Here is a 16,411-nt window from a genome sequence, read left to right on the forward strand (position 1 = left end):
AAATAGGATAGGCTGATATACATAGTAGTACTGATTATTTTCACAAAATGGAAAGCTATGAAATAAGAGTGATTATATGTTGCAGTATAGTTCTTTCCAAGATGACATTGAATGGAAAAGGAAGCTATGTATTTTTAGTTGTCAGAGCTGAAATGACAGGGAACCTCTCAGCTTCAGCTGCTGTTGCTGAAGCATCTGCTTATGTCCTAAACCCCTTAATGCCAAAGATATGAGACATTTGACAGCCTTTCCACATAAGGCCAAGAGTTTCACACTCTTCAGTTGTCTAAATCAAATTTTGTAAAGTGCGGAGAAAGAATAAGGAAGATAAATGCCTTTTTTTTTAATACATATATAGATGCCTATATGTTTTTTTGAGATTTTTTTTTTTTTTTCCAAAAAAAACATTCTCAAGTTTCTTAGTAGATTTATCTACACTGGCTTTCCTAGTGGATTTGGTAGAAATGTATTGATAGAATAATCACGATTACTTGCGTACAAGAGAACCACCCAGTCAAATATGCATACATAGTAGCTCAGAGCAAGCACTGCATTATGAGCTGACAGCTTTAACATTCACAAGATAAAGCAACAAGTTCATTTACACACACTGCAAAACTGTAATTGATTAAAAATGTCAGTGTCTTATGACATTTATGGTATTATGAAATTTCTCTAACAATTCATTGACATTTTTCAGCACGGATAAACTTTTCAGTCTAAAATAACCAAGTAAAATATGTATTTGTTTTTTAAATAGAGCAAAGTTGATCAAGAAAAGGGGTTTGTACTCGATGAACACATGGAGAAGATTAACAGGTATTCAGCAATCTTTCTTTGTTTTTCTTTTAGCTAAAGAACATGAAGTTAAATCTAATAACAGTATCAACTGGTCCACAGACAAGGTGATAGAAATGACATTCAAATTACTCAAACTTTTTTGTCTTTAGGGAGCTTTATCTGAAGCTCATTAAATACTTCACTCATAAGTATATTAAATACTTGAGCGTATTTGCCTGATTCATACACCATTGTATTAAGCAATTAACCTATGGCACATTACAATGAACATTTTCTATGGAAATTGGATGGGGATTTGTGAGAGTAATTGTTCAGTTGGACAGGAAAAGTTACATAGCACATTTATAGTCATTGGTATAAGGCCTTTTTGTGATTGTTTGGAACTTCTGTGTGTCAGAAAGGGAAAGAGATAAGTGAGAGTGATAACAAGCAGCTGAAACTCTTGAAGAAAGACAGCAGTAACTAAGTTTAGAGACAAAAGGTGCTGACACCAAACCAGCAGAATGGAGCTGACAGCTAAAGATGTAACGTGTTATAAAAACACAGATAAGAGTGATGGTAGCAATTAAACTTTCTGGATAAATATCAGAGTTTGAGAGTGAAGTTTGTTGAAATGCTAGAGATTTGTGAAGGAAGAGGATGTGCCTGTCAACTGAGTCACTTAGAACTGAATAACGGAACACATTGCTAAGAAAAGGCAAATCTGCTCTGTTCTTAATTTCTGTGTTCCTAGCACTTCATAGGTAAGAGGAAGGCAGAAGCAGTTCATTCATTTACTAACATTTTTTCTTCTAGTCTTTTTTCAGCAAATACTATGGAAGAAATTGTTAAAAAATTAAAGCAAGATGGTTCTCCTTTTGCCATTAAGCAGCTAGAGGTAATGTCTTCTGTGTTATTTTTGTTAGAGATTTTAAGTCTGATTTGGTACTTTCTTATCGGGGGCAGACTTTAGCCACCTTATTAATGTAACTAATACTACGTAACACCAGTAGGACATTGGACTGAGATCCTCAGGTTCTCACATACAGTCTCTGTGGGATTGTCAGTAGTTCTACTGAGACAAGAATTTTCCTTTGTAAAACCACACAATGTGAATGCCATCATATGTTGCATAAAATTGTAATCTAGTAATAAACCCAATAAAATTAAACTCCCTTTCCCTTCCCCCCTCCCCACAATCAGGGGGTTGTTGGCAACAAAGGTTCCTTTTATAGCTTCTCATTTTATTGCCAAGGGTTGGAATAAAACGGTGCTAGAACAACATTGTTCTTTTTCTTCCCTTCCAGATCTCTTACTTGGGTAAACAGCAAGCAATTTATCATCACAACGTATTTTTTGATCTTTTTAATGCATTTCTGAGTGTTGGATGTAGTCGCTACTCAAAAAAAATATACAGTAATACTATGCACTTAATACACACTTCAGCCTCAAAAGCAAGAAACAACTTACAATAATTTATAAGTAATGTGTGTATTTGGTTTTTTCTCCTTTGAAGTATATGTATTCAGGTGTCTTGGAGCTATTCAAATATTATAATTGGATAGAACACAAGCATTTTTCCAACAAAAGCTTTGTTTTAACTTCAGTTATAGCTCACAAAAGTCCTGCTTTTGTAATAAAATAACCATTTTCAAAATTTCAGTTGAACAGGAGGGATATAATTTTCTAATGTAGTATCATTAATGTTAAGCATCCTGTCCCACATACACAGATACATTTTTGGGTTTAGTTTTTAATTAAAGATTTAACATTTTATCACTGGAAAACAGTTTTGAGAAAGGAAGTTTTAAGTAAATTATCTTTTTGCCAACCAGTGTGCCTAGTACGTTGCAAGAACATAGATTCACATAGAAACACATATTATAAAAGCGAAATTGTGCGAAAGGGAAAGCTAATTTTTTCCCCACTGGTATTCGAGTTTCATTGAATCAAGTAGTCAAAGGAGCTAGTGCCTGAATAGTCCTTTTATGTGTTTGTAGACCTGAATTCTGCTATAGGCTACCATCATGGCTTTCCCCCAAGGTATATAGGCTGTATCGTTCAGTTCTTCACTTTTTTCCTGTGTTATAGATAGCAAGGAAAGCACTCCTGTTAAGGGCTGTTGAGACAGTTTGATGGCGTGTTAATAGCAGTCACTTTCAGTGGTTCTTATTTCTTTATAGAATTGAGTTACAAGGCAGTATTTTATTTGTAAATTTATAGTTCTGCAAGGATATTATATTTTTTAGTTTCTGGGGAGGTTGAAAACAACCAAGAATTATTTGTGTATAGCTTTTCCTAAGTTAGTTTCATACAATTTTATGGCACTTTAAAACATAATCAGACCTAGTGGAACTTTTTAAAATAGCTTATAGCCTTTAAAGGGTGCTTTGTTCAAAATACTTTTCTACTACAAAAGATGCAAGGAGTCTGGAAACACATTGTTACCTGAAATATTAACCACATAGTTTGTTCTGCCATGTTTGCTCATTACCCAAACCTGCTCGACATGTTCCTTCATCTGCAGCCTTATAACTCAGACCTCCCCTATTAAAAAAAGTTATTCTTGTTCATTGTTGTTTTAGGGTGTACTTTTGTTTCATATTTTTGATTTAGAAATTAAACCTATGTCATCTACTTCAAAGTTATGATTTTGTGGAACTGGTATTTTTATTTTTATTTTTTTACTTCCTGAACAACAAATCCCCCCAGCACTTTTGTTGCTGCTCGGGTTTTTTTATTTCATGTCTTTAATAGGACTTTATAGCAGCTCTTTTCTTCTACGATTTGTAAATGAATGACTGTCCTTGGAGCTGACTGAAGTTCCTGAATAATTGTTCTGTTCAGGAGATGAGACTGTGTTAATGTGAGTTTCTTCTGTTCATACATAAATTTATGGGATGAAAAAAACCAACACCCAAACCCCACCACTGGCCTGCTGTCACAGCATTTGGAGGAGAAGAGTTCAAAGAACTCGTTAGAGCAGGGAACAGACAGCAAAACCATGACAGTGAGATTATCAGACGTTATCCTTGATAGCAGTTTACCGATTTGTGTGAAGCAAGTAATTTTCCTCATCAGTAGCATCATAGTACCAAAAGTATATGCATAGATAGTTTCCTATCACTTTGTGAAACCAATGTTTCGCTTCCATGCCAGGTACAGGAACAACAGCGTATTCAAATGATAAATTTAGAGACTATAAAGGATTCAGTAACAGCAATTTATATGTTTATTTTCTTTGGTTCCCTGTGTATTTGTTATGAAACGTATTAGTAAACTTACGGAATAAGCCCTAACTGCAAGTCTAATACAAACGCCCTAATGTGGACGTACACCTTGGTACATTCACACTGGATGTACAGATAGCTTTTAGTGTTAATAAAAATGGAATTACTAGTTCCACTGTAATCCAAGTATGCTGTGAGCTGTACTATCCCAAGTAGCCTGTTCTATTTGATCTACAGTACTTCTGCTTTTTACTTTCAAAACATGCCTGCTTGGCAGGCTTTCACATATCTGATGCTAAAGCGGTTTGCATGAATAAGAATAATGTCAGGTTTTTAAAAATTGAGGTACGATACATGAGAATGGCTTTAAATCACATGTTGAACCCAGGTACAAATAGGTAGAAAGCTAGGATACTAACACACTTTTTGAACTCATAGTAAAATATTTTTTAAGACCTTTTACTTTCTAGCATGACTTTGTGTTCAGGATTTACAGGAGCCAAAAATCTTTAATCTGGGTGACAGAAGTACCACTTCTAATTGGATGAAGTAAGCATGTGGGATTGAAACCTGAAAAACATCAGATGTTTGACTTGGTTTTCACATGATGCTTTCTTAGAGCTTTTTTTGGCAGAACGGCATACCTTCTGAGCACTGATTCTTCATTATTTAATAGCCTTCATTGTTTCTGAGTAAATTCCAGTGTAGTGTACAGGACACTGCAGAGACCAATAATTACCTGACACCTTGCCTGGATCTGCTGGGCAGGCTGGGATGCAGACACTAGCTCCTGAAACTTTGAATGGGTATGCAACAGGTGGGTGAGATCACAGGAACGAAGCTGAGTCATAACTTGGTAGTGTTGAATTCTAGCAAAGCAGCACTGTGAAACTCTGTTAACAGACCAGGAAGAGTGATAGATCTGTCCTTAAGCAGCTTTCCTGTGATGCTTTGGCTAGCTATTCATATTTTTTCAAAGCTTCATCCAGACCCATTGTTCCCTGTGGACAAACAAATGCTTTGGTATCTCAGAAAGTAAGTGATGCACATCCTTCATCTATTGCAAGTGAAGTGATACACTGGACCTCTAGGAGGTTGGGGTTTTTTTGTTTGCTTTTAAGTTAAAGAAAGCCTTCCTTAAGAACCCTCAGCAGCTCAGGTCAGAAGCTTTTATGGGCCTTGGAGACAAAAGATGCAGCCACTGTTCCAGCTGTTATTCTTGTAAAGGACTCCACGGAGTCAGTGCCACTGAATTCAGTCACCTTCTGATAGTATCTTATTGGGATATGGGTCTATTGCAAATTCAGCTTGTAGCTTTCAGGTTTGTTATATGTTGAAATCAAGATGGTCTCAAGGATACCGGAATAGATGTCAAATACTTCTGTGAAGACTTGTTTGCACTTTAGTACTCCCCAGTTCAGCCTATCCTGTCTTTTCTCAGGCTTGTTCCCTAGCACCAATCCCCTCCTCTTTATACAGAGAATTTATTTATAGATCCACTGGTGACTCATTTTTCTGCAATTACACCTACCCATTTTCTTTCCTTGTTCCTCTTCAGCCTGATTTATGGCAGTGCCTCCTCCAGCTTCAGCCTCACTTGTATGCCGAGATAAGGCAGCTGCTGGATGTACTAGACTGACTAGTCAAGCGCTGTTTTCAGATCTTCTCCATTTCGAATTCTTTGACCTGGAAGAACTCACCATTACCATTTCCCCTATGGAACTATCTGGTTGCCCTGTGCGTACCATTTAACCTTGTCTGAGCAAAGAGTTTCAAATTTAGATGACAGAATGTGAAACTCAAAGGAAAAAAGGTCCAGTTCAAAGGTAAAGCCAGCAAGCGTATATTATGGGAAATAAGGGGTCCAGTTCAGAGCTGCTATTTAAGACCTACACAGTGATGCGATTAGAGATACAGCTGGTTTCTTCATCTGCTGAAAGGCAGCTCATTTTTAGAGAGCTTCACCAGAACTCAGAAAATGCTGGCAGTTTGAGCCAGCATCGGTTCTTTCTAAGCCAGCTTCTCTCTGAATCAAAGTGGTCAACACGCAAGTAACAGAAGGACAGAACCAGTGCTTTTAAGGTGCAAGCGTACAGCCTCCTGCTTGTATAGCAACTGCATGTTTTCCAGCTTAACCAGGCAAAATGGGTCACTGCTGTATCAGCTGGTGTCTGGAGAGGGATGAAGAGTAACTGGGAGCCAGAAAATATGTTAATGGTGATGACTGGAAACCTGCCATTTCAGTCTGTAAGGAGTCTAATGTCTGCAGTGAAAATAATGTAAAGAGGCAAATCTTACCATCTGCCATTTTTCGGTCGTGGTGAAAGTGTCCTAATTAACAAGAAGTGTCTATCGTACTGTGACTAATACAGAGCTTTTAGTTGTGTTTACAGGGGAAGAGCAGCCTTGTTTAGAGTGAGAAAACAAAGATCAGCAACAATAAGATGTAGCTCCTTTCCCCCACAACCCTGAAAGCTTTAAAGCTCAGTTCTGTTTTAACTCCGGTTTTGCCTTTCTCCCCACCTCCCCCTAGTGTTTACCAGCATGCTTTTAATTGAAGGATAGTCATGAGAGACAGATTTACAGCATTTGTTTGTGTGCCTTAAACAGATCCTGTCTGTTGTGTAATATTTATAGCCTGTGGCTCTGTCAAAAGGCGGCAGGCAAGACCTCCAGGCTTCCTATCAGCAGAGCAAAAACTGCTGAATTACTGCAGTATCTGTTGATCCCTGACAAAAAGCCCAGACAAATACGCATTTATGTTTGATTTCTTTTAATATTTTTCTTCCACAATTTTCTTCTTCATATATTGTCTAGTCTTTGCAGATGATCTTAAAGCAACTGCTTAAAGTTTGTTGTTAATCTTACTAATATTACCTTACTGCTCTGACTATTGTACCAAATAAAACCTAAATGCTGTACAATACTACTATCAGCTACAATATCAGTAACATCTAAGAGCAATTCAGACTATATATATATGAATGATATTAAAAAATTGAGTACAATTGCTTGTAATGCTTACCTTTGCTTCTCAAAAGAATCTGTTTGGAAATGGCTTTCAAGCTGCATTAGATTCTCTGGCTAGTAGTAATTTGATCAGAAATAATGTGACCTTAGGAATTCTAGGCTTTCCGCAATGGATGGCATACATCCCAGAAGTCTTGCTGGTAAAAGTTTGCGCAAGTAAGTTCTTTTAGTGTGGCAGCATGGCAGGAGGGAGCAGGAGTAGCTATCACATAAGTGAGCTCAGGGAGAGGAGTGCCATCCTTTGCTTTGAAGTTTACAATGGAGGAAAAAACCCAACCAAAACCAAACCGACTTGCAAATGTGTCTAAATTGAAGAGAATAAAAATAATTGTTCATGTCTTCCTCAGACTATTAGTAAGATGTCACCTACATCCTTAAAGATGACTCTCAGACAGCTCAGAGAAGGAGCTTCCATGAACTTGCAAGACGTACTGACGATGGAATACAGACTGAGCCAAGCATGCATGGTAAGCAAGCAGCTGAGCCCTCTGTCTCTTTCCATCCACAAAGGGGTAGCAAGTTTATCAGAGAATAAAATTTATATAGATTACATCAAGGGCTCACAATTTATAGATCTTAATTTTCAATCTCTTGTGTGTTTGTTAGGCCGTCACTTTTTTCCAGTTCTATGTCTTTACATGCAATTTGAGGGAGACTACATTAATGATGGTCAGATGGGACGATAGAGGGCTTTTGTTAAGAAAACTATGGTAATGTTACAATATAGACGGTTTTTTATTTGGACCATAATTTTAAAAATCTTGTGTTCTTTATCAGATTTCCCGTTTAAGTTACTTAGTCCTCAGTGCCTCAGTTCCCATTCACAGAATGGGAGTAGCTGCATATCACTGCCCCTCAGGAGTACTGTCATAAATTTATGAAAGCAAACAAGAGATTTTACTACTATTTGTAGTAAAAGCTGAGTACTTGGATAACATATGAGGAAGCGATCCTTTCAAGTACAACAGAGTTGCTAATGGAATTACGTCAACAAATTCCTCATAAAGCTTTCCCGTGGCATCCTTATTACTAATTTTGTCACATTTTAAATTAAGACTTTTGTATATCTGATAAAATGATTTGTGGTAGTTAAGGTTTTTGGGGTTGTTTTGGTTTTTTTTGATAAAGCATTTACTTTATCTGATACATTGTAGTGCCTGGCAGTGCCCTTGCCCTATCTTTCCTGAAACTAACATTGTTTGTCCATTGCTAGTGAAGCATGCCTAGGGGTTTAAACGTTACATTTACTTTTATAAACAAAAACCTGGACGTTTCCAGGATTCCATGTAACTGCAAAGTGTTTCAAGTGTGGAAAACACATCACAGTTCCTGAAGAATTTCTGATCCAACACACCTTAGTCCCCATCATGCAAGACTCTTCAGAAAAATGTATGAGACAACACAGAAAGAGGGCTTGCACTGCGTGAACACACAGTTCAACAAACTGATTTTAAGAGCTGTGGCTACCTTTAAGCAAGAGGATATAGAGCTCTTTAATAAGTAAGGAGAAAGTAGCAGATGAGAACGGTACAACTGGGATTTAACTGAATCTTGAGAATTTGCATTTCAAGCAGAAGTGGGATAAGGAAAGATGAGATAAATACAATTTGTCATATTACAGTTTGGGGTTTTTTTTTTTCTTTTCTTTAACCTTTCAGAGAGGCCATGACTTCTATGAAGGTGTTCGGGCAGGTAAGCATGCACAGCAGAAGCATTTCTCAAACCTAATAATATGCAAACTCACTGTTGTATTGCTTCTCTGGAGGTTATGTAAAGTGCATGCAGCAGGGGCCCAGAGAACATTTCCCAGCTTGCTACAGTTTTTGCTTATTTGTTCAAAAGTGTAACAGCAGTGTTGTTTCCTTTGTGTAATCTCATTCCCAATTTATCCACCTGGTAATGCAGCACCCTGAAAGGGTGTTCACCAGCTCATTGGGAAAGTTTGATATATATGTAGTGCTGACAGTAGTGAGTAGCTAATAGCATTTGTGTGTCCAGATTTAGTGTTGCCACATAGCTGGTCCAGCCAGCTATAAGTTGGTTTAAGACTCAAAGTCAAGAACAACTATTCACATAGAAAAGCATTAGAACAGAGACTACTTTCACCCACATCCAAAATATCTCCCTACAAAGGTGTCTTACTATTAAGTTTACATATATAGCTTTTTAATGTTAAATAATTCAGCATTTTAAGGCATTGGTCAAATAGGTAGTGGTAGAAGTAGAGCAGTGGCTCAGCAAGTTCATCTAGGGGACAGATTTAGATTCCGTCCTTGATTCTACTGCTGATTCACTATGCAGATTGTCAAACCCAATGTCACATCTGTTAGAAACCGTAGTAGTTATTTATGTACTATACAGCACAAGATGAAACAAAGCACAGGCATTGCCTTTTCCAAGGAGCTGACAGTACAAGACATTTGGATGAATAACACTTCGGGGTTGAGGGAACCTGGCTTTTAATTCATACAGTTATATACTTGAGGATGTATTATCACCTCCTCCTCATTTTTTATAGTTGTGTATAAAGTGGCTTAAAATCCACTTGAGTAATGGATGTTTGAGTGTTTACTATTAGTAATACTGTATTAAAGATAGCCTGGAGTGAGATATGTAAAGTTTGTTTTTACAGCATGGAAAAACTTCCCGATGTAATTAATTACTCTTTAGTACTTATGGGCAGAGACTCCTTTGAAGAATTTACCACACATGTTGAGAAGTACATGGTTTTCATGGTGTTGGTAATGGGGACCAGGATATCTTAGAAAGATTATTCCTAGGATATATTCTAAATTGCCATATATGCTGGTGAAACGTAGTTACTTGGGAAGTGACAAACTCGAAGTCCGAGAGTCAGATGAACACTAAACCAAGTTCTCACTTGTAGTGCACAAGGTCATTAAACCATCTGGGGATGCAGTAGAGGACAACAGCAAATCACTTGTCAGTTTGTGCAGTTTACTGTGCAGGCCATACTGTAAAGAAAGAAGCTGCAAGAACAGCAGGACGGGAACTTCTCTTTTACATAGGGCGATACAGCAAAGGCCTAGCTATATCAGGGGAACAAAAAACCAACCACCAGAGATCCAGCTGCACTGCAGGGATTGCTAAGAATAATACTGTGTTATTGAAGGGCTTTTACTTTCTGATTACTGCATATATCTTGTTCTCAGATTTGCCATCTTAAAATAGTGTTTAGGAGTGGTGCAAAATCTGACTCAATAATTTTTGTAGTTGTGTCTGATCTCATTAAAATCATTATCCAACAATGTGCTGAGCACCCTTTTTAATAGGAAGCAAGATTATGAAGTACTTCACAGGATCAACCGTAGTGAATAAAAGTGATAAAAGTGTAAAGTATTAGCTTTTTCTTTATTAAAGCATTACATTCCAAGCATTTAAGAGGCAGCTGTTGACCCTGTCTACCACAACAAAGTTAAGATATCATAATAATCAGATTTTAGTTTTTGAAGATTGTTTTTCAGCAGCAATGGCCATAGGTCAGGTTTTAATAACAGCTTTTATCTGCTTCAAATCATAATTTTAATAGGCATGCTAGGGAAGCAGTTTGTTTAAAAGCTTTTTAAACCTGCTTTGACCTGAGGTCAGAATTTCATTTTTCTTTTAGCCAGCTTTCTTTCAACTAGACTGAAAGATCTGCTGGCAGTTTCCCCCCATTTATGATTCTTGTGATTTGAGCTACTTAAAAAAATCCCAAAACCCTTAAAGCACAAAATACACAGATCATATTTCATCATACTTCATCAACATTTTCCCATATAATGGTAACCGTGGTTTTTGAACAATTTAGGTATTCATTTTTCACCTTGATTTATAGAAGAATACATAAACTTGGAAATTACCCAGAGCTATGCATTTCTAAGAACTTTGTTTTTTAATTCTTACCGCGTAAGAAAAGCGGTCATTTTTGGCATCAGTAATCAAACACATCCAGGTAGACTATAATCTCTGCAGCGTGAGGGGACAAAAATCTGTTAAATTAGCCTCCTAACACTCTGTGCAGGCATGTACGCTTCAAATGCAGTTGTAAAGGCATTCTGTGCCTTGCGGATCCTGCAGAGACCTTATTTCTGTGTGGCTTCTGCCCTCTCTCCTGCAGCGCTGGCAGGTGGCAGATGTGAGCCTGACCCTGGGCACACAACCCCCCGCAGGCAGGCAGGAGGCAGGGAGATTTCATTGCAGCTTACAGAATTGCAAGTGCTTAGAAATACCAGCGTTTTGACCATGCTGAATGAATCTAAGCAATAAAACACTAACTGAAGTCCAGCAAAGTCACTGCTACTGAACAGAGGGGGATTGGATTTTTTTTTTTTAAAGTAAAACAAAAGAACAAACCTTTAACACAGTGTCTATGTTCAGTTACTTTTATCCTAATGAACTTCCCTTAGCCTACCTTAGAAGTCCTCAGAATTTTTGTTCCATTCTCATAGTAATCAGTATCTCAAGCTGGAGAAACACAAAACATACACAAGTTAGTGCAGAAAGGGAATATTTTCATGATACTATTAAAAACCAAATAAGATTAAAGATTTCACTGGAAAGGCCATTATAAGCATTCAGTTTATCCACCAGAGTAAAACCGGCCACAGATCCAAACAAAAAGATTAACTTGATTACACAGTAGTGCCATGGAGTGGAGAAATAATCAGCAATTACTACTCTAAGTTGAAGCTGTAGTAGTATACGCATGGACTCACCCCACCCCACCTCATATGTAAAGCATCTCCAGGCAGCTTTGGCTCCTGTGGGTAGTGGTCAAGATTACTTTGGTCAGACTGTGAACTTAAACTAAAGTTGAAGAAAATCATTAGGTAAGTACTACTCCAATGGAATAAATACAGTCAAATTGGGACAATTATGTCTTTTAACCTAATCAATGGCTTCACATCATGACAATTTAAATTAACTGACAGGATCATAAATTTTAAGTAAGTTAGCCAGTTGTATGACCTAGTTAAAAAAAATGCTTTTACAGCACATTTCTTTTAAAGAATTGCCCATGTGGATTCTACCGTCTATGGAATTGCAGCTTTTATCTACATAATGAGTTTCTTTTCAAAATTAGCGTTTATTTGCTTCCGAGGAGCCCCTAGTCCTCTCTTTGCAGGAAAATGGATGCAGGGCTCTGATTCTCCTTTCTCTTTGGAGATGCAAGCTAAAGAGTTGTGATACCTGTGTCTTCAGCTACAAAAATATTAATTAGTGCAGTTGTCATTTGAATGGTATTTATTTTCTAGGCACTTTCCAAATATCGTCTGTAGAGGGAAAAGTTAAAAAGAAGTTTTCAAGTCACACTTTTTACCACAGACTGCCATAACACTCACCTTTTGATAGAACACAAACTTTAAGGTGGTCATTCTTTCCACTAAAAATCCAGCTCCTTTGCACATTTCTCATCCTGGATGGTTCTAGTTTAGTCACCAAGAACAAAGTCTATATAGAAAGACACAACTTACCAAAAAGCCAGCCGGTACTCTTCCAGATACCTAGCCTCTGTGAGCATCTCCTGCCCACATGCCTTTAGAACCATCCTACTCTGAACTTTTTGTCAGAAAGGAAAAACAAAAAAACAAATTCAGATCTTAGCAGAGGAACTGAAAAGGTGCTTCTTGCCTGTCCTCCCTTATATGCTGGGGGCTGTGGCAGTGAGAAGGTCTCCCAGGACAGGTGCATCTCCACATCAGTTGCTGATACCACACAGCTGAAGGGAATGTGCGTTGAGGAGGGATGTTGTGTAGCTGGTGCATCCTAGAGGGCCATGGTTACTATAGCTGTTCTACTTTAAATTATAACAATTTCACATTTTGATTAGCACCTTTATGGGTTTTCTTAGAGCCAGAAAGGTGCTCGGAAGGACGCTCTGGAATTCCATTCATATTGGTTGTTTTTACACACAAATAAACTCTCTCTTGTCTTCCTATTGTTTGCTAGTGTGGCTGTTCTTGCTGACATGCCTTCACCATTCCTGTGAGATAAGGAATGCTTTTTGAGAATTGGTATTTTTTTTTGTTATACTCTTACATGTGATTCACTCACTGATGATTTTATCTTCAGTGATATATTTCCCAGGATACAGTGTAAAGTATACATACTAAGATTATACAAATCCTCACAGTTAAATCTACATAGGTCTACAGTATCTGTCACATTAGTTATTTCATTATCAGTTTATATGATGTGTTTCAATTAGCTTTAGGCATTTAACACCTACTTTGAATCATCTCCTATATCAGGGGTCCTCAAACTATGGCCCACAGGCCAGATACAGCCCCCCCCAGGGTCCTTAATCTGGCCCCCGGTATTTACAGACCTCCCCCGTCCCCCTCCCCCACTGGGGGTTGGGGGGGAAACCAAGCAGCCGCAGATGACTGCCTGCCACTGCATCCGCGTGCCGGCCCCCTGGTTAAAAAGTTTGAGGACCCCTGTCCTATATGCTACAAAAAGCCAGATTTTGCACAGAGATGTGAAAGCCCTTGTCCACAAGGAGCATCGTGCATACTGTTCCCAGTTTCACACTGAAAACCAGAAGTCAGGCAAGAGTAGTAGGTCAAACAGAAAACACTAATTTCAGGTCTTTTCCTTCAAGGCTTGGGCTACTTCTGAAGTGATCTACTGTTCCTTGTGTCATCAGGCAAGTCCCAGATATGTCTCTAGACAGGTCAAAACTCAAGAATTTTTATGAGAGTAGAAATATATGTGTTACAAAACCTCTTGTCACCTTCAGAGCACATTGATTCCCCACCCCCCACCATGTACTCACTGTAGTTGTCTGTCTTGATGCAATCTGAAGTCATCCTAATTAGAGGAAGCTTACAAGAAACTTTTGTGTTTTTATACTCCACCTGACAGTGCTGATTGACAAAGACCAATCCCCCAGATGGAAGCCAGCTGCTCTAGAAGAAGTCAGTGATGAATTTGTGGACGATTGCTTTAAGCCATTGGGAAACAATGATCTCAAGTTGTAAAGATCGAGTCTATTGACATCGTATTCGCCTGCTTAATTCTATGATTATAAAAATTAATATAGTGTGATAAAGTTTGACAAGACTTTTTTAGCTAGCCTGAGATTTGTAAGTCTATTTTTTTTTTTTTTTTTTTTTTTTTTGCATTCAGGAACATTCTCTTTTGTGTTGCTGCCATCATAGCAAAATAATTATATCTCTGGTTAATAAGGGGGAAAATCACTTTAAGGCAAATTGTTATTTTTACTGCTTTACACAATGATTAACATTTAATTTGTTGCATCAGCTCTTCATTTAGGAGGAGCCTTTGGGGGATGACCTAGTAAGCAAGAAGTCAGGAGACCTTTGTATTCTTGGCTCTGTCACTGGTCTGTTAAATTGGGATTGTGCCTCAGATTCTTCTCTTTACAATAAAAATAAAGTATACTTCAAGCTTCAAAGTAGTCAGAGCAACAAAGGAAAATACAAGACATGCTAAATGCATGGTGTTAAGTAGTCTTTTAAATAAAAGGTCAGACTGACACATTATTAGTCTGATAGCAAGAAATTGTTCTATTGATTTAACATTTGGTCGGTATTCAGATTTGCTGTGCGATGTACACATTGTTTCAAATGTCATAATACTGCCAGAGCCTCGAGCAGACTTCTGTTTCCTTGTAAAACCATTTTTTAAAAAAATGCCATTAAGTTTGATTGACCTGCGTAACTAGTTTTTCATGATTTCAAGCATTGCTAGTTTTTCCTGGTCTTAAACTGTCTCAGACCTTCCTCTGAACCCTAAGCAGTGATGTTTCCCGTTGATGATGGTGACTGACTGATGATTTTAGTGGTAGAGGTCAGCCTGGCACTAATGCTGCGCATGGCTGGAGTTTATCTGTACCAACTAGTCTGGGATCCCATTTGCTTGTGCCCATGAACATCCCGTCTGCTGGGTGGAAAATCTGTCAAAAGCAGGGGCTGAGAAAAAGATTCTGAAAACACCAATATGTACTGAAGATAATGAATAAGGGAAAACACGAAATATCTGCTGCGACGTAGATCGTACAGATTTTTAACCCAGCATGTCCTAACAAATGTATTTGTTGGGATCAAAATTTAAATATACATCAAAACCCCCTTGTATGTGCATTAAAGCTTGCTGGGTTCTGATACTAATAATACTTGAAGTTATATGGCATAACCAGAACCCCTTGATAAAAGTATAATTTTTAGAGGGGGTGAAATCAATTTTTTTATTGTGTGTGCAACACAGAGCTACTAAGCTTTCTTCGACATTAAGGCTGCGTGCTTCTTTATGCTTAATGAAATCATGTATCAGTATCTCTTCCTGTTTGTTTCTGCAGTTATAGGCAGGTCACAAATACAAATTTTGGCTTCGCTGAAGATGATCCACTGAGACTAAAAGAAGACGACTTTTGGTCAAATAACAGTCAGTAGTCAGCACTGGGGGAATCACAGTCAGAGCTACAGCAGAACCTTTACGGGGTTTTCTACGCGGGGCAGTTTTCATTAGGACAGCAGCAGTCTCTGCTGGCTTAAAGCTCCTTCCTTCCTTCCTGGAAGCTGTTGCCTGGAAACTAAGTCCCGGAAAGTCAGGCATTGAGGTGAACTACCAAGGTGCCTCTCAGAGAATTAGAGGCGAGCAAAAGGGAGAGCAAAATCAAGAAAAAATGGCACCTTGCTTTGTCACTAGAATTTGTCTGACAAAATTGTTAAAATTTCTGCTGTGAGTTGACGCTACCGTGTTCATATTTGTCATGAGACAGTCCATGAGCTTCTTTTCAAAAGTAGTTGAGAGATTTAGTTCTGAAAACATGACTTGAATTTCTACCTCATGCTCTCAGAAATGTAAACCTCCCTTCTTATTTTTTAAAATTTTTGTATATTTTAGATAATCTTAAACAATGGCTATTTTTATTTTATTTTTTAAAAATGGGTTCATTCCATCGTTTTGTACAAAAGGAGCAATCTTCAGCAACTGTATTTAATGAGAAACAGTAATCCCCAAGGAGCAGGGCTCACGCCTTCTCTGACTGCAAAGGACTTACAACATGTTAGCAACAGTATACTCCTGAAACAATAAACTTTGCCTTGCACATTCAGTTGCTTTCAACATTTCTGTGAACAGGAATTATCCCAAACTCACGGTGACAAGATCCTGTCCAATCTGTGCATTTTTAGCAAATCAAAGTCATACAAGCAGATGGTAAGTTTAATTTTATTTGATCCACAAGAAAATATTTTCCACAAAAAATATTGTAAAAATATATCGTAGTGTGTTTTATTTGGGAATGATGTGTCTTACTCCAGAAATATCAATTTTACAAAGTTGCGCTGTAGTTAATGTGTTTTGAACCATTATTAGAATATCAAGTTGGTCACATTGTA

The 16,411-nt window shown here is 37.8% G+C and overlaps 1 protein-coding gene across 2 annotated transcripts in view; it reads left to right on the top strand.

Annotated features, from left to right (window-relative positions):
• Nucleotides 1–16,125, top strand: part of HIBCH (3-hydroxyisobutyryl-CoA hydrolase) — a 44,996-nt gene extending 28,871 nt beyond the window's left edge. Inside the window, exons 10-15 of one of the 2 annotated variants that reach the window (XM_055812375.1) lie at nucleotides 761–819; nucleotides 1,597–1,678; nucleotides 7,388–7,507; nucleotides 8,699–8,732; nucleotides 13,648–13,692; nucleotides 13,911–16,125. In XM_055812375.1, the coding sequence (XP_055668350.1) occupies nucleotides 761–819; nucleotides 1,597–1,678; nucleotides 7,388–7,507; nucleotides 8,699–8,732; nucleotides 13,648–13,664 (312 nt within the window). In that variant the 3' untranslated portion in view covers nucleotides 13,665–13,692; nucleotides 13,911–16,125. The remainder of the gene's footprint in view (nucleotides 1–760; nucleotides 820–1,596; nucleotides 1,679–7,387; nucleotides 7,508–8,698; nucleotides 8,733–13,647; nucleotides 13,693–13,910) is intronic. The other variant, XM_055812373.1, reaches the window with a different exon arrangement.
• The last annotated feature ends 286 nt before the right edge of the window (nucleotides 16,126–16,411 follow it).

The sequence above is a fragment of the Falco peregrinus genome, chromosome 8, assembly GCF_023634155.1.
Source record: "Falco peregrinus isolate bFalPer1 chromosome 8, bFalPer1.pri, whole genome shotgun sequence".
In the NCBI taxonomy this organism is placed as follows: Eukaryota; Metazoa; Chordata; class Aves; order Falconiformes; family Falconidae; genus Falco; species Falco peregrinus.